This window comes from Anolis carolinensis, chromosome 5, assembly GCF_035594765.1.
Source record: "Anolis carolinensis isolate JA03-04 chromosome 5, rAnoCar3.1.pri, whole genome shotgun sequence".
Taxonomy (NCBI): Eukaryota; Metazoa; Chordata; class Lepidosauria; order Squamata; family Dactyloidae; genus Anolis; species Anolis carolinensis.
This window is the reverse complement of record NC_085845.1, coordinates 175,633,060-175,652,408: the sequence shown is the minus strand read 5'-3', so window position 1 is coordinate 175,652,408 and position 19,349 is coordinate 175,633,060. Positions and strand designations below refer to the sequence as shown.

The 19,349-nt window shown below is 37.5% G+C and overlaps 1 protein-coding gene across 14 annotated transcripts in view; it reads right to left on the bottom strand.

Annotated features, from left to right (window-relative positions):
• Nucleotides 1-19,349, bottom strand: part of rbfox2 (RNA binding fox-1 homolog 2) — a 244,094-nt gene that overhangs the window by 78,031 nt on the left and 146,714 nt on the right. For all 14 annotated transcript variants that reach the window (XM_062982988.1, XM_016993667.2, XM_062982986.1 and 11 more), the window contains one exon: nt 12,177-12,401. In XM_062982988.1, coding sequence (XP_062839058.1) covers nt 12,177-12,401 — 225 coding nt within the window. The remainder of the gene's footprint in view (nt 1-12,176; nt 12,402-19,349) is intronic.

The following is a 19,349-nucleotide window of genomic DNA, read 5'->3' as shown; positions in this document are numbered from 1 at the left end:
TTTCTGAGAAGGAGGTAGGAGGAGAGAGGAGGGAGAATGGTGTGAGGGCGGAAGAGAGAGGTTTGAAGAAGCTCCGCCGCCATTACTTGTCAGTCCACGCCATTACCGCCTAAATGCTTCAGTGTGTTTGAACCCAGGCCCCCATTACTGTAGAAATGCATTTTTTAGCTCCTCAGACGGCACCGGAAGGGCTGCGAGGTGGTTTCTGGAAGTATTTGTATTACGACTCCCACAATCCGATTCCAGTCCCATTAGGGATTGTGGGAGTTGTTGTCCGCCCTACCTCCCTATGTCCTTTTAGCCATGTTCCTGACGGAAATGTTTTTAAAGCTTGAAAATATTGTCCTCCTCCCTTGCGTCACGCAGTCTGGCTTTTCCGACGGTTGGGATGGTTGTGCGCAGCTCCCCTGCATGCAAGTCTGCTTTCCAAGGGAGGGGGCTGCTTGGCACATGGAGCTTTCCTGTTTTTTGGGATTTTGAGGGACTTCCAGTTTGATTTTTTTGTTTTGTTTTGCTGTCTAAACACAGCGGGGAAGACTATGTCTTTTGTTGCCAAGTTCGTGGTTATGGGGTGTGTAGTTTCGCTGTTTTGATTAAAGTAGAAATGGTCAGAACATTTTTATATATATAGAAAGAAGATTGTAACTCCTCCTTCCTCCCAGCTCATCACAATTATAGTTAGAATGATTCTATCTCCAGGAACTACCGAAGATTCATGAGATCACACCTCATTTAGGCACCATATTTCATGGTCTGTCTCTATATAGTCATACCGGCCACATGACGTTGGAGCTGTCTACGGACAATGCCGGCTCTTTGGCTTAGAAATTGAGATGAGCACCAACCCCTAGACACGACTGGACTTAATGTCAGGAGAAAACCTTTACCTTTCACCTTAGAGATTTCACAACCAATGCTTTTAAAAACTGGCCAAATGAGCAGCAGTCATGATGATACTATGAAAATCTTGCCACTAGATACCTAGCTTGGATAATGCTCCCTGGTAGCAGCACCTGTTTATTAAGGGTAAATTTAATTGCAATGTTGCCCACAGCTACCTAAGCAGTTTACCCTACATCTCTAAAAAATGTAGATATTTTTCCTACAAAACCCAAATCTAAGCAGTGAGAGAACCTTTGGCTTATAAGCAGACACCTCTGGGGATGGAAAACTGATGATGTGCAGATGGAATAATGCATTTTGAGAAACATGGGTGGAAACTGTACTGTCCCAGAGCCTGTTTCAGGCTTCTTCATCCTTGCTAAAAAAAATGGCAGAAAAAAAAGGCTCATAACTCTTGCAAGTCCTCAGAATTGACAATTCTCCTTTTAAGCAAAGTGCAGGCTTTGTCTACCTTTTAAGTTTTAAAATAGTACTTTTGCAAAACTGGAAGTGGTTATCTAGAAGCTTCTGTTTCACTATTAGGTGGTTGTTTCATTGTTTTTGTTTGGAGGGTCAGCATGATCTTTGGCAATCGACATATGAGTTTGTCTGCTCATATGGAAGAATCTTTTTTGTCATTTTGCTACTGTGAATAGTTTTAGGCTGAATGATTCACTTGCAGAGAAGTCCCATTCACAGATACTCAAAGCAAACCAGAAAACTTGATGCTGTCAGTATTTCTAACAAACAAGTTCTTCAATATGCTGTCTAATAACAGAGCAGAAGATGTTAACCATGGTCATAATCTCATCGGCACTGTTCTTCAGATATGCATCATTGGGAGGATGATCTCAAACTGCAATAATTAACTGAAGTTGATGACACAGCTTTCCTGAAGCAGTACAGCATCCAGTGAAAATGACTGCAACACAGCCTTCTCACCCCCAGTTTGGGATGTATGCCCAATAGCAGTCAGTTATCCTTACAGGGGAATACAGCAATGCTGCAATGAAGATAGGCTACTGCTACTGCCACCAGTCAGTATTTTTTTAAACTTTGTGCACAGCAAAAATCAGAAACAAGAATATCTGATACTGAAAATCACTTGACATCAACTGCAAACCACGAGTTCCAGATACAGATATGGAAGCCAGAGACTGTGGTTTATAACTCCAAATCACACGCATGAATCAAGAAGTGTGTGCACAGGGAATATCTACGATCAAAACCTTCCCGATCTTTCTGTTTGGTAAAGGAATATAAGCCTTAAAGATCTAGTATGGACAAAAAAGCCAACACATCTCATCTCTACCACAAATAAGAACAGCTGAAACAGGCCTGCTTAAACAATGAAGGCAGAAGGTCACAATATACTTTTCCTAAAAGCATTATCAGATAATGCTTAAGGTAGGAAAATTCCCATGGCACTTACAAAATATATCTGCTGAACTGCAAGTAAACAGGGAGAGGGGGGAAAAGTGCATTAGGAGAAACAAAAGACCTTGCTAAATCAAACCTTGAGAACAACAGTTCCATCTTTAAAAGAAAAAAGCTATAAAACTTCCTAAAGAGAAAACTCCTGAAACAAGTTATCTGAGGAACTGCTATGTCATTGGCCAAAGGACATCTATGAATAGGAAGACATTTGCTTCATGCCTTGAAGAATGAGCAAGCAAATAAAATAAAAAAAACTATATTATACATGCAGCAGATACAAAGCATAAAGAATAAGAGTGGTTGTGAACATATGCTAAGTGTTTTTTCTTCACCATCAGCAACTATTCCATGCAGCAAAGGCTTCAAAGGCAGTGACTTCCTTCTAAGCTTGAGCCCCAAAAGAGCTCAATTAAGCAATGGCTAAAAGGACAGAATAGAATGGAAACAGGTGGGGGGAAAGGAATTTCTTCTCTCACTGACGTACTCAAGCTGTGAAGCTCCTAGGAATCCTGTCTTAGTGGCATTGAGTAATAACATACTAAGTGACAGCACTGAAAATGCAGTCAAAAGTATTTGCATCAATCACAAATGAGCTCACCTTTACTACTACCCTTTGATGCTTGACTTGATTTATAAACAGCTTCAACTGTGGGTGCTGAATTTTTTTTTTTAAAAAAAGGGACTACTCACATCTAAAGGTACATAAGAAGAAAAAGAAGTGGTATTTGTTCTCAGAGATTGTTTTTTTTTTACTATAATTTCATTCCAGTTTGTGATGCTGGCATGAGAGCTTCTTCATGCTTTACATGATGCTAACTTTTTCCTTGCTTTTACTTTTACAGTAGAGTCTCACTTATCCAACACTCGCTTATCCAACACATTTTTGTAGTCAATGTTTTCAATTGAGGAATTTCAGTCATAGACAGCCGAAGGTGGAGAGATGATTAAAAGGGAAATTGTCACATAATAGAGTTAAAAAGTCAGGAACAGAAAGAAATCTACTCTAAGCCAGCAATCTTTTTACTCATCAGAGCAATAGTTTAAGTCAAAAGACAATCTTACGACTATACTGAAGATTGCACTTCTGTGCATTGTCTTCTGTGCTCTATGGTTTGCTAGAAAATAGCATGCCGCTGTATATGAACTGAGTTAAATATGGCCCAAGAAAACGAAGGTTGTCACCAAATCATGATTTGAAACCATGGTTTGAGGTGGATTTGCAAAACAGAATTTGGAACTATTCGTTTTTATGAACCGAAAGTACATTTTATTTAAAGACAATTTAAGCTATGATTACAACAAAACACAAGTAAAAATTTTTTATACATGCTAGTGTATAAACTAGAGGAGAAGAATGACACCTGTTTTTTATCAATTGTTGTTTTGTAGATTTTTATATGAATTGTTGTTTTTACATTGTTTTTAGGCATTGATTTTTTGCCTATTTATTGTAAGCCGCTTTGAGTCCCCTCGGGGAGAAAGGCGGGGTAAAAGTGATGTAAATAAATAAATAAATAAATAAATGACAAAACCATAAAGGAGGGACATCTTCCCCAAAGGAGTCTTCCATACTTCCTACTTCAGTTATAGTCAACCAAATGTCAGACCTAGGTCTGTGATGGATACTACCGTATCATGGGGGACTCCTGATACACAGAACAAATGGTGCAGAAAAGTATCTTATTGTTTTAGGTTTTTCAACAGCCATTAAAATTTCTTATGATGTACAAATCAATTCTGAATTGCAAAAAGAAAAAGAAAAAAAGAAAAGAAAAGTTTAGACACAACGTATTAGTAGGAGGTAGAAGACATCTGTTTTATCTACATGAACATGGTGGCAAAAAGAGAAGGATGAATATCTCTCTTCTGGTTGGAAGATCATGTGTTTATGAATCCCGCTTTTCTCTCAAATGGGTTTCAAATCAATTTACAATATCTAAAAGAATATTTGGGGGGTGCATTTAAAAAAATCCAATTACACACCATTTTTAAGACACTAACAATAAAAACATTTAAACACATATGGCATATTAACAGCATTATACCTAGCTACATATCACTGTACCCTAGTTAGTTAAGGCTGAAGGTCTGTTTAAAGTAAAATTATTCACAAAATAATTTAAAACTGAGTGTTAACATGGCACCTCAAAACAGCACGAAAGGAAAAGAATGTTGAGGAAACATTACATCTAAGCTTCAACTCTGTACCAAAGGATAGAAGAATGAACTGAGGAAAGCCAAACTAAGTCCCTCACAGTTTCTGGTGAAGCCCAAGTTTACATATAAAGAATCTCTTTGGATGGATGGATTGGAGGATTTGAAAACCAAGTAGCAGTCCAAGCATGAGACTCTAGACTTCAGAAACCATTAAGGATCACATTTTTCATCTATCCAGCAAATTTTGACAGAAAATTAAAACTTGCCAGACAGTTAATAGTTATCTTGCCCACAGGAGCAGTTATGGAGTTTGAAGAAGGATTTTCCCCAACTCAATGGACATCTAGAGACTTTGTCATTTTCCATACTGATGGTCAAAACAGTATGAATTATTATCTGAATTAATAAATGTTTCTGGCCTAGCTTACTTGTCCGAACATGTCTCCTGCCACAACCCACCACATAATTAAGATCTTCAGGGGAAGCCCTGCTTTCAATCCCGCCAGCCTCATAGGTGCGGTTGGCGGGGACGAGAGACAGGGTCTTTTCAGTTGTGGCTCCCCACTTATGGAACGCCCTCCAAAGTGAAATCAGGCAGGCTCCCTCTCTCCTATCGTTCCGTAAAAGAATTAAGAATTGGCTGTGGGATCAGGCCTTTGAACCTGCAGCATCAACTATATGCCTCAGGACACAATGACAGACCCGGTTTGGACTCGCTACGCGCCTAAATATGTGTGTGTGTGTGTGTGTGTGTGTGTGTGTGTGTGTGTGTGTATATATATATAAATGATTGTTTTAATGTAACCAATTTTTTTAAAACTGAATTGAAATGTTATTGTAATTTTTATATGTTTGTTCATACTGTAAGCCGCCCTGAGTCCCCTATTGTGTGAGAAGGGCAGAGTAGAAATACTATAATAAATAATAAATAAATATTATTTAATTAATCATTTCTTTCAACCCCATCTTTCATTCAAATTTGGACTCAAGGCAGCTCATGTAGTAAAAGGAAATTCAAGTAAAACATATAGATAAGGACAAATAGAAATATTTTTTGAAAATACAACTAAATTGTCGATATAATTAAAAACCACTTAGAACATATTCATTAAACAGCATAATACATAATAGTACATAATACAGCACACTACGAGAAGCCTTTCTTTGTGTAACTATCGGAGTCCAAATGCTTGTTGGAATAAAAAGGTCTCCAGTCAAGAAAATGTAGTATAGGAAGAGCCTGGGAACAGACATCAATAATGACTTGTACAAAATCTGCTTCTAGTTTGTAGATATTACTTCAATATCCCCCCCCCCATCTTTAAAATATTAGATTTAAATCAGCCAGAGAGAGCAACGTCATCTTGGCAAGCTGTTAGAGGTGAAAGGTGACAAGTAATGAAACTCTTTAAGGACAAACTATAAGCATTGTTTCCCTACCTAGTTAGTTTACACATGAAACATTATATAACCAAAAATTGTAAAAAATAAAACAATAAAATTGGTCATTAAAAACAACAATATGCAAATTTCATGGTCCCCTTCAAAGTATGTGAGATCTTTTTGTTTTTCCTGCACCAAGATCTATGCGCTTAAACCATTGCAACTATGCATAACACATCTTAATTAGCTTTTCATATAAATATTACTAGCTGTGCCCGGCCACGCGTTGCTGTGGCTTTTTTTTAGTGATGTTGGTCAATCTACATTGGGTTTTATTTTTGTTGTGACCGTCAACAAAAATTATACAGTATTATTTATTCATTTATTACATTAAAGACATATGATAGGATATTACGCTATAACATATACGACTATTTCACAATATTAGTAGTAATATATATATATATATATATATATATATATATATATATATATATATTGTTTTGTTTTGTTATTAGTATTATATTGTAGTGTATTATAATATTATTAGCAGTATTATATGTATATACAATGTATTGTATTATATATGTATTGTATTATTATATATATTAATATATTGCAAATTGGCCCCAGAGTACGGAATGGCCTTGTAGTTTCAAAGCTTGGGTGGTTCCGTGTGTTAGAGGGGGGGAATGCTTTGTTGGGAGGTGCTAGGTGGTCCTGATTGTTTCCTGGATGGAATTTGTGTGTTTTCAGACTGTTGTTGTTTATTTACTGTGCTGAGATGAGAGAGTGATGAGTACGGAATGGCCTTGTAGGTTCAAAGTGTGGGTGGTTTCCTGTGTGAAGGGGGGAATCCTTTGGTGGGAGGTGTTAGATGGCCCTGATTGTTTCCTGGATGGAATAGCTGTGTTTTTAGAGTGTTGATCTTTATTTACTGTCCTGAGATGATATTGTTGTGTATTATTGTACCACAGTAATTATTTCATATTACAGTAGAATCTCACCCAACATTCGTTTATGCAATGTTCTGGATTATGCAATGGAGTCTGCCTTTTAATAGTCAATGTTTTTGGAGTGAGTGTTTTTAATGTATTGTGATATTTTGGTGGTAAATTTGCAAATACAGTAATTACTACATAGCATTACTGCGCATGGAACTACTTTTTGTGTCAAATTTGTTGTATAACATGATGTTTTGGTGTTTAATTTGTATAATGATGACCTAATTCGATGTGTAATTGGTTTTCCTGAATCCCTTCTTATTATCCAACATATTTATTTATGCAACGTTCTGCCGGCTTGTTTATGTTGGATAAGTGAGATTCTAGTGTATATTTATAATGTGATATTATTTGTTTAGAAGTGGATTATATGAGGCGCCTTCTGTTATAACAATAATAATTATTATAGTCTTGAATGATTATCATTGTGATAAAAATAATAACTACTTATTATTAGTTGTTATTATATTGTTGAATGATTATCAATGTTATAATAATAATTATTAATTTGTGAATGATTATTACTATAATAATAATAATAATAATTTTCTATTATTACGATTTGTTAATACATTGTTGAATGATTGTCAGTGTTATAATAATAAGAACTGACTATTATTATGAATTATTATGTTCTCGAATGATTATCAGTATTATACTAATAATAAATTAGTATTATTATTGGTGATTATTACATTCTTAACTGATGATCAGTTATTATATTAATAATTATTACAGGGAAGGGAAAGGTGAGGGCGATAGGGTTTGAGAGGGGAAAAAGGGGGGCTTCTGAGGCATTGGAGGGGTTGTAATTTGTGGGTGAGAACAACAACAACAATAACAACAACAGAAAAGGGGGAAGCTCAGCCTGGGCCAACTGGGGCCTTCCCTTGACTTGTTTTGGGCGCCAACTTCCACCCTTCCTGGCCTGAGGCTCTTTCCTTTTCCCCATCAGCCGTTTAACCGGGTGAGGGGGAAAAGGAAGGGCCCTGAGGCCGGGAAGGGCGGGGGTTGGCGCCCCAAACAACTCGAGGCGAGGTCCAGGCCTGCTCGAGGGCCGTGCCCTCCTCTTCCCCCCTCACCTTGAAGAGCTTGAAGACCTCCGAGAAGAACCGAGAAGGGAGGAGGAAGAGAGAGGGTGAGGCGGGGGGGGGGGGCTCTGCGGGGCCTTCCTCGCATTGGGGGGAGGGGAGAGGGGCGGGAGGAGGGGGCCTGAACGGCAACCGGGGCCCTCCATGGGCCCTGAGGGGGGGGAGATTGAGGGGGAGAGGGCAGAGAGCGACGTGAGGCCCGCACGCCTCCCAGCGCGGCCTCCTCCATCCCGCGCCCAGCAAGGAATCGGCCTTCCTGCCTTCCTTCCTTCAGCTCTGAGGCGAGGTGTGTGTGTGCGCGCGCGGGAAGGGATGGGGGGGTGCGCGCAGGCGCACATCGCCTGTTGCAGTTTTTGGCCGTTTGTGGCCCTGTGATTGTGTTTGTCATATAAATCTTACTGGAGCCGCGCGAGCGCCATAAAGGGTTGAAGCATGGTGTTTTTGCGCATGCGTACTTAGTTTTGGCATTTTTTGGTGTTGTGATAGTATTTTATGTGTAAATTTGTTGTATCTTACTGGAGGCGGGGATGATGGATTGCGTTGCCAATTTTCGAGTTTGGGGGGGCTGTAGATTTGTTGTTTTGTCCATCGCCGTGATGCCATCACTCTTTTATATATATAGATGAAAGGGTGATAAAATGGTAATCCCCCCCCCCCCACACACACACACACAGTCACAGCATGGATTGAGCAATGTAACACATGAAACATTATGAAACCAGAACACAGAATCTTATTATGGATTAACCAAGGTAAACTAGAATGTTATCTTGTACATATATATAAGTTTTTAAGTTTGAGCAAGGCAGAAGAAAAATGAAGAGGAAAATGGAGGAGAAAAGATTGCAGAAAGGGGAAAATAAAAGCAGAAAAGTGGTGAATAAAATCTCAAAAAAGCAACCAGAAATAGCCACATTCAATCTGGCTATCATAGCTAAACCAAATTGTGTCATCTCAAGGAATTTTTGGGTTGTCTTCACTCTCATATAGTGCTTCTATAGCACAGCATGAGGACAGATATAATTGTGCATCTATTCAATTTTAAACTGATGAGGTGGGAAGATCATCTCCATAGTGGTACAGTAGAGTCTCACTTATCCAACGTTCTGGATTATCCAACGTATTTTTGTATTCAATGTTTTCAATAAATCGTGATATTTTGGTGCTAAATTAATGAATACAGTAATTACTGCATAGCATTATTTCATATTGAACTATTTTTTCTGTCAAATTTGTCGTATAACATGATGTTTTGGTGCTTAATTTGTAAAAACATAACCTAATTTGATGTTAATAGGCTTTTCCTTAGTCCCTCCTTATTATCCAACATATTTGCTTATCCAACATTCTGCCGGCCCGTTTATGTTGGATAAGTGAGACTCTACTGTACTTGATTTTGGAGATGCTCTGTGTGCTCCAAGTTGAAAAAAAACCAAGATAATTCCAGCAGCCTCACTTTGGGAGAAGGGTGCTCCTCACACTCACGAGAAGGAGAAGGGATGCTCACTTTGTTAGGGTGAGTGTAAATATAAGAAGCAGAAGAATGGATAATATAGTAAGAATGAATACAGAATGGTAGCAGTCAGCTGGAAAAAAACAAAAACAGAAAAGCAGAGAAAAAAAGTTTATCCTAAAAAAACAAAAAACAAAAATTTAATCACATTCCAGAATGGTGTAAATCTGAGTTCCAGAATGGCATAAGACTATGTTCTTAAATGTATGTATAAAAAATTGGTTTCATTTTGTATCATTATCTCTACCATTTTCGTCAGTAATTCCATGTGCTTTTCATGGAGGAAGTTCACTTTTATTGTGCCACCAAAATACAAGTGGGACTGTCATGCTTTCTGTCCACCTCAATCCACTTGTAATTTGTAACTTACAATTCCTGCTCTCAACAAAATTTCTCTCAGTTCATTTGGCTAATGACATGCAGTGCACTAAAGATGGCTCCTAATATGGAAAAGGAACAGGAGGCTTGGCAGCAGCTGGTGCTAAAGTCAGAACTCACATTATTTATCACTGCCCGTTTTATTAAGTAAAACAAGTCTGGGCAAAGCGAAGACCAGCAGAAATGCATATAGGCAATTCAGTACAGAGGTAATCTGGATTCATTCCCCATGCTTTTCATCTGTTTTATTGTCATACTGTAAACATCATACCTCTCCATGCAAAATAGATTGTTCAGTTTTTATACTTATTATGCATTCTTTCTTACAGTTACCAAGAATGCTTTGTCCTGTTTTCGAAGCATCTGGATTTCACTTGAAACTGTGGATTAAAGACTCAGGGTTATATGCCTCCTAGTTCAATGCCTTATAACAGTTTGTAATAACAACAACAAAAACAACAAAAACAACAACAACAACAACAACAACAACATTATTCTTGTACTCTGCCTCCATCTCCCCGAAGGGGCTCGGGGCAGCTTACATAAGAAAAACCGTCCATAAATTTAAAACACAATATAATAACGTAGTTATAAAAATAGTTAGTTGTTTCCATTTTTCTGAAAACTAAAATACTACATTTTATTATGTGCTAATGGTTTCTCAAGGCATCAATAGGTCACCACAGCCTTCTGAGGTAAGACTATTCTTGCACTTGTCTGTTTGCAAATACTACCCCATTCTAAGCATCTCTTACACTAGAAATGGCAATTCGATGAACTTCATTCATTCAAGCTACTGCACTCATGCAGAATTTATGAGGATGAAAAAGACTGCAGTTAGCTAGCCAGACTACAATAAAACCATACGCATTAAAAGATTAAATCCATCATGTGCACCCAGGTTTACTACCATAGCATACTTTATTAGGAAGTTAAGTCTTAACAAGTGGCTTAAGGCATGGATAAAGCTTTTGTTAGGGTAATCTGCAGGCATGTTGCCCAGTCTGTATGATGCCAACAAGATAAGTGACTGGCAGAAAAAGAACCTTATTTGTCACTATTTTTAACTCCATCATGGCCCTTGACTTCAGTATGGCCTTAATCATCAACATAATATGTCTCTAGTAGTTGTTAAAGTTAAAGTTGTTAAAGTTTTGGACTATGGCCAGAAAGGCCTAGGTTCAAATCTTCACTCAACTGCAAAACACCCTGAGTGACTTGGGTCAGTCAATGTTTCTCATCTATTTCATGGGTCTGTCTTCAAGATAAATGTACACAGTCCTATAAGGTGGAAAAATATATTTGAAATAAATGAATAAAAATTGTATGATGCCAACTTTTCCAGAATCTATATATTCTTCTTCATTTAGAAAATAAGCAAGTCTCAAAGCTGATGGGTTGAGTAGCTTCATTCTTTCACTTCTGGGTTAGAATCAGATGAAAAGGGGTTTTAGGCTTCTGATGCATATTATTTAATGACACTTTTCAATGCGTGAAGGCACCTTCTGGCTTCCCTGCATTACCTGCGGTAACTTAGATTCTTCTCCTCATACCTCCATTTCTCCTTCTCACTTGAGGTAAGCAAGGATGACACACATCAGATAAAGAGCAGAGGGTTTGCACACATCCATGTGCATCCCAGATGATTGTGCATCAGGATCCCATAATGCCAGACTCAGTTAAACAAATGTCCTGTCTGGTTCAGGTTGTTCTCATTGAATAATAATAATAATAATAATAATAATAATAATAATAATAATAATAATAATAATAATAGTAGTAGTAGTAGTAGTAAATTTATTCTTATATCCCGCCCCATCTCCCCGAGGGGACTTGGGGCGGCTCACAACAATAATAAAAACAGTGACAAATTACACATTGTAAAATCATTTCTTTCTCAGTGAGCTGTACATGGGAGGGAACAGAGTTTTCAGGGAAACTGGGTCTATTCAGTGGTGGGACGACCCTGAAGTGCATTGGAGAAACAAAGGAAACTAGCTGACAAGAAAATTATTTGCAGATAAAATAATATAAATTAATTGCAGAACACCTAGTGAATATCATCTTTCTAAACTCAGTCTTTCAAATCAGTATCAAACTGTAGCCACTAAAAAGCACTCTCTCCTTTAATCACGGATTTTATAAAGGAAATAAGAAGAAAATAAAAATGCAGCATAGGATGGAAAATGTACACCACTCAGATTGTATGCGTACATTATACCACAACAGATTCTATCTACATAATTTAACATATACAAATGCCAGTTATGAGGGAATCAATTTCAAAATAAGTACCACTGCATTCCTCTACTTTACATGTGCTGTGCATACCGTAAGAGATCCATTCTGCGTGGTTGCTGTACTTGTGTTCTGTTCTCCATGCGCCTGTGTACTTCCATAGATTGTCAGATTGTGCTCGCTGGTCTGGCCTGCATAGTCCTGAGAGTGGGGTACCCCATACTCTGTGGGGATCCCATTCTGTGGTGGAGGTGGAAATGGGATTGTGGTGAATGGCTGGACCATTGTGTCAGGAGTGGCTGTTGGCTCCTGGTTACCCTGGAGAGTGAAGAAAGAATATACTTAATACACTTATCAATAAAAAAGAAACTGTGTATAAAATGAACTTTCTCTAGCCCAGATAAGTTATCTCATCCATTGTTCAGCATCCCTCAGAAGACACAAACCATCTTGTCTCCTGGAAACCATCCATACACATTTCTTTAGCATGTTTAATATGCAGAATAAGGGACCAGATCAAGGTTTCAAGATCAAAGAGACCTACAGTTCTAATTACTTAACTGCGGAGAAGTAGCCTATTAAGATGAGATATTAGGGCTCTTCTAGAAGGCATCAGAGCAAAGCCTGTTTTAAAAGGTAGCAATAAGCTGTGAAAATGCAGAGTATCACAAATGTGCACTTAACTCAAGAATGCATGTTCAGTTGATATGTTCTCCATTCAGTACCCTTACTTGTGTTGTTAAGATTAACAGTAATAGTTTTATAAACTCTGGTTCCAAATTACTTCAGGAATTCACTCGTGTGAAATATTCTAGAGATATTCCAGATAATGTCCATGGAATACCCCAAAACCTGCATCACCTATTAGTTTGGATGCCACAATGCCAAGTGGAAGCTTGCTTTCTTACTCCTTCTTACTTATCAAGAAGAGCTGGTGTGATGGCTGATTGTCCCCAATCCTAAAGTGCAAACTGAAGAGCATAGTTTCTGATACTGATTGCCACCTACTGTCAATACCCATGTTATCTAGTTAGGTGTGTGTTCAATTTTACAATTTTTACGTTGATGTATTTCATCTTTTAAGGATATTGTGAGCTGTTTCAGAAGATTTCAGCAGCATAGTAAACCACCTTAGGTCATTTAGCCTTCAATGACTGGCAGGAGCCCTCTAGAATTTCAGAATGTGATCTTTCCACGCCTATTTAGAGGTGCCAATAATTCAAACTGCCCTGATCAGCATTCAAATCGTTACTTACCACTGAGTAAGAGCCCTTGGGATTGATAAGATGCTGTATAGTATAGGTTCTTTCCTCCCAATCATAAGTATCATTAAATTCAAACAAGATATTACTTATATTCATCCTGAAATCTCTGACCTCCCACAGAAATTGCTAAGTACAGTGTTCCCTTGCTACTTCGCAGTTTACTTTTTGCGGATTCGCTGTTTCACAGTTTTTCAATAAACTCTAAAATAATATTATAAATAATAAAAAATGACAATTTACAGTCTAAGGAAGGGAGGAAGGAAAAGCTGAAGGGAGAGAAAAGGAGCGATTTTTCAACACACAATTAGTTGACAAAGACTTAAAATAGTGTCTAACTACTAAAATAATGTATAAATATATAGCGTCCCTACTTCGCGGATTTTCACTTATTGCGGGTGGTCCTGGAACCTAACCTGTGCAATAAGTGAGGGAACACTGTAACAACAATGGGGTTTTAGAATCACCTTCACACAAACATTATTTAGGATGGATCAGGTGCTTGGCAGCTATTAAAGAGATAAGGCAAAAGATACCCAAAGACCCTCAGCGCAGTCCTAGAAATTTAAGAAAGCCCTTGTGGTCATTCTAAACACTGGTTCTCCACTGCTCAGAATCAGTGTCTGTACAAACAAACATTTTCTTGTATACAAACATTTTCAATTAAGAGTATCCACAACATATTCTTGTAAACTTGTGGTTACAGTTCTCAGAACTCTGTCCTTAAAACCTGCCAGTATAAATCAATACACAGTAAAAAATCTTGCAAACATCACTTCAGTGACACAAGTGCTCCTCAGGAAGGAAGTCAGTGAACTGCAGAAAACTTTATGAAGAGCAAGGGTAAATACTACTCAAATATACACAGTGGAAAAGAAAAATGAATCACTTGCCATTCTTGCTGTATAGAGCACCTACAAAAGAATACAGGCTCATATAAATGGAATTTGAATTCAAGTTCAGACTATGAAGCTGGCTAATATCCTTGTGAATTAGTCCTGAGCCTCACAAGGACTCAAAATATTCCCTTGTAAATTAGATCTAGTTACTTTAGCCAAGGAATTAAAGACTTCAGTCAAGAAGCTCATTTACCAGATACAAACAGCCATCCACTTAGCTAAGTGAAGTAAGAACAAAGGTATTTCAAGTAAATAAAATAATTTCTTGCCCCTTTAAGGCAGGCTTAATGTCTACCCTTCCTTGCTAATCATCACAGAGCATGGGGGAAGTCTCTATTCCTGTCCTGCCATTCCTACCCTCAATAAGTACAAATATACTGCTCATATACAGGAGAATATTAGGAAAAACAAGTCACATTTCAGTTTTCCTTTCACTTATGGTCAACTCTAAAAATAGAAGATCGCTTTGTAAATGTGGACGGGATGCCTAACAGAGAATATTTTATGCAACAAATAAAGGCCTGTACATGGGTGGTAACAAAAAGAAATGAGCTGTTAACTATCCTGTTATAACCAAATACATAGAATAACCTGATGCATGACCATAAAATCATGGGACACAGCTATTCTAGGATGGCATCACCAGAAAACACCAGCAAAATATCTCAAGTATCAATTACCCTCCTCGTGAAGAAACATAGAGCTTTTTGAGCTTTTTGACATACTAGTTTTTCAGACTGCAAGTCTGGAGGACCATTAAAAGGTGACCTAGACTTCCCAGAAAGACAATGTCATTCATTTTTAAACATATACCTTACGCCTTAGCTTTCTAGTTGATCAAAACAGTTTCAATGATCCTCCATTTGGCAGCTTATGGAGCTTTAAGGAGGTTATGCCATTCTTGCAAAATGGCTTCATACATTTTCTTCCAACAAAAAATATTCTTAGAGACGGGTAAAAATATGTAATTTGTACCACACAGAAGCAATGAGATTGCTCTCTATACTGCAAGAAAATGGATAAAAAACTCACATACCAGCACTTTTACTCTGCACTTTCAATACCATATTCATTTGTAGTGCCCTTCAGATGATATAGAACACATAATTATGTACACATATGCATGCATATACACAAACGCATGAAAACTTCAGTCCTGCTTTTTGATTTCTACATTATTCCCAATGGAAATGTAAAGCAAATGTGTACTCAACAGATCTGAAACAGTGCTGTATATTGCAACACCAAGAAACCTAAAAGTATTGGGAAATTATGCTCTAGATAAGACAGAGGATCACCACTAAATTTCTCTAAGTAGGATCACTGTAGAAAGTAGTCTTGCAACAGAAAACACAGAGAGCCTGAAGCAGACATGGGGGAAATTAAGGAACCCTTTCCTAACCTTACTCAAGAGGCTTGCAACTCTTGTTTGAGATAAAATGAAATAATGTTTGATTCAGAGCACTTCTAGCTCATGCCAGGCCATTCAGATGCTGGCTGAATCCCAAATTTGTTCTGACACTAGTATATCTGGACAGTGTCCCCTGGGAGTCATGTGATCATGCATGCCTGTAGCAGGGCGAAGGAAGGGCATTCAATGATAGCCATGCATAGATGTTCAGGGGGAGAGAGAGAGACAATGATAACTGGCTTTATGTACTAACTTAATTCCTAAATGGTAACACACAATTTTTACTGCATAAGATGACATTTTCTATATTTCAAGCAACAAATATGATCAATTATTATTTTCCAGTTGCCAGTCCCAATGCATAAAGCAGCTATTCTATATGTGCATGAAGGAGAGAAGAGAAAAGGCTTCCCTCCTCCCCGCTTCTTTGTTCTACTGCTTGAGGTTAAAAGAAAGTTGAGCCATAGATGATGGATTGGCTACATTTCTCTCTCATATACACCGAGTGTACATATAAAGTACATTCCCCCAACTTTACCCTCATGAAAAGCATTTTAATATTCTGTCCCAGGTATTTAAAAAGAAAATCTGTTTTACTGAAATAGAATGATTCCAAAATATTGGAATATTTAAAGTCATGCACTGATCCAGTAATTGTTATGGCTCTATGAAGCAGAGATGGGCAACGTTCTGCAAAATTACTAAAAGATCTTTCAGTAGTTCGAAGATAGATAATGATGTTATATAAATTTCTTAAGTCATAACTTTTTTCTCTCCACCAAGAAAAGTGTACCGTAACACCACCAATGTTATCTAAACACATAAACTTTTCCTCCACGCCCTTTGTGAAATGTCTGTCTTGTTTTTGTCTCACATAATACATGCCACATGTAAATATTTTACAAAACCAGAAATGATCATGAAGAAAAATAATTCTAGTTGTGAAAAGTAATTCTACTCTTTAAGTTTTATAAAGCAATGAAGGTTACCCTGCTTCTTGCACATATATACTATCTGTAGTGGTATATATATGTACAAGAAAGCTACACACTACTTAGACTGCATATAGTTGTATTCTAAGCATGTCAGCTAGCACTCTACAATTTTTATTTAGTGCATTCACATTTACTGTTCAATTCATAATCTATTTCCACCCCCTTATGATAACTGAGTCATAACTTGAACATTCAAATCAAAATCTCCCTTCTGTGCTGGTTTATGGGTGCCCTTTTTTACCTTGCAAAACACATTTCCCCACACGTTTTCTCTTTTCTTTCATTCCTTCTGTCACCCTACTATCTGTATTAATTTTCTCTTCCCCAGTTTCCTCCAGTTCATTAATTTATTTCCTATTTTTCTTACACTTCTCCATAACAGTAGGCCTATATATAATTATGCCATGTTTTCCACACAAATGAAAAATTTAGATTAGCAGAAGCAATGAAAACATATTCTCAAATAATTTGTAATCCTAAGTAACTAAGGTTTATTCCAAGATTCTCATTTTAAATAAAGATCTTCCTGAGCGTAATTCTATCCCTATATATTTTAAGAATATGTAAGATTCTGATTATCTAAACAGAAGATTCGTATAAAATTTACAATTACAGAAATTACAGATTCATTCAAAGATATTACCAATCTCCACTGTCTAATATGCTATTCATTTTGGGGGTTGCTGCTCTATTTTTTGTAGCAAGTCCTAAAGAGGTTCCATTTCTTTTTATATCATCATTTCAGTCCTAGGTCAACAGCAGAATCTTCCAGCATAAAAATTCTTCAAGCACAACAAATCACAAAGGTTATGTTTAGTTTTGCTGGATTATATACCATTTGCATTTACCGTACTTACATAAAGGCTGGGATCTGCTATGTGAGGACAAAGTATTCAGGAATCCAAGATTCATTTGGAATCAACATATCAATCCACTTTGTGCTAGCAATGGTTTTACTGTTTGTCTCAATTCATAGGTGACTGCTAAAATCATAGTGACAGCTTGCCCTGCCTTTAGTAGCTACTACACTATGAGCAGGGGTCCTCAAACTTTTTAAGCAGAGGGTCAGTTCATGGTCCTCTAGACTGCTGGAGGGACGGATTATAATTTGAAAAAAAACATGACACATTCCTATGCACACTGAACATAACTTATTTGGAGTGCAAAAAAAGAAAAGAAAAGTATTTAAAACGAAGAACGATTTTAACCAACATAAACTTACCAGTATTTCAATGGGAAATTTGGGTCTGCTTTTGGCTGATGAGATAAACAAGTTAATTAGGATTGTTGTTTCTGTGTGCCTGAAAATAGTTTTATATTTAGGGTGACCCTAAGCCTAATGTTTAGGGCGGGAGGCAAACAAATGACCTTGGAGGGCCACATCAGGTCTGCAGGCCTTTATTTGGGGACCCTTGCTATAAAGTATTGCAGCAGCAATGCATATACATGCAGAAGGTTCATCTCTTGGCTACACCTAGGAATTGTGCCTATCTGAAATCATGGAAAGGTGCTATCTGTCAGTACAGATAAAAGACAGGGAATTTCAAGCTCCGCAGACGTGCTGGCAACAACCCCATCGTCCTATCTGCATATTATTATTTTTTTCTTGCACACCCCCCCCCCCCCCACACACACACATAACACAGTAAGAACAATAGAGTAAGATGCTTCAAGAAAGTCAGGATTCTACCAACCAGTATTCTTTGGACTTCTTGTTCAACACAATTGAAATGAGGTTATCCATGTATCCCTGAAGTATTAAGAGCATGACAACAGCAATGTACACTGTGAACAAGAAAGAGCTATTCAAACAAATTTATTTTGCTTTTAGCTACAAAATATAATTCATTTAAACTGATCAAAAGATTCAAATGAAGAAAAAAAAGTAAGAATGTATTGGCATCACTGCATAATTGGCTCTATTTTATGGGTTAACGCTGATGATTTTTTCATCCCTTGATGAACTAAGAGATACACGTTTTCCATGTTAAGAAATGCATGAACTATTGGAACAGCCAAAAGGCTCTAGCATTTAATTACTGCATATACAAAGTTTGGAGCAAAAAGGGGATCCAGTAACAGTCTCTTCTCATGCATATCTCCTATGTTTAAAATTTCAAGTAATTGCCTTAAACTAATTCTGTGGTCACAAATTACACTGCGCGTTTTATTTTAAATGTTTTGAACACTGCTAGATTTTTAGAAAAGTAGGCAGTTATAGCATTAAAACAATTCACCCAGTTTTTTTAACAGAAAACAAAAATCTCACTGAATGCAGACACAGAGGATATTCAAACAAAAATATGTTTCCATCATCAATAGAAGACACACCTATGGTGGTTTCCCAGCTATTATCCCACCAATGGTGTGCTTTTCCAATCAAACAATTCCACAAATGCCAACAGCTATGACAGTTCCTCTCAGGCAATCCAACCAAATATGGGAATTCTACCCTTTAACCTGTCAAATGCGAGGATTTCCATGGTGTTCACTTCACTTACCAAGAGTGAAGGCTTTCCATGATCCCCTTACTTCTGTCTCCCCCTATCCAACCCCTCTAACACCAACTATAATAAAAACTTTACTTATATCCACCACCATCTCCCTGAAGGGACTTGGTGTGGCTTCCATGGTAATAAAAGTGCAATACGGAATACATAAAATACAACAAAAGTTTGTCATGCCCTTGAGGTAAATAT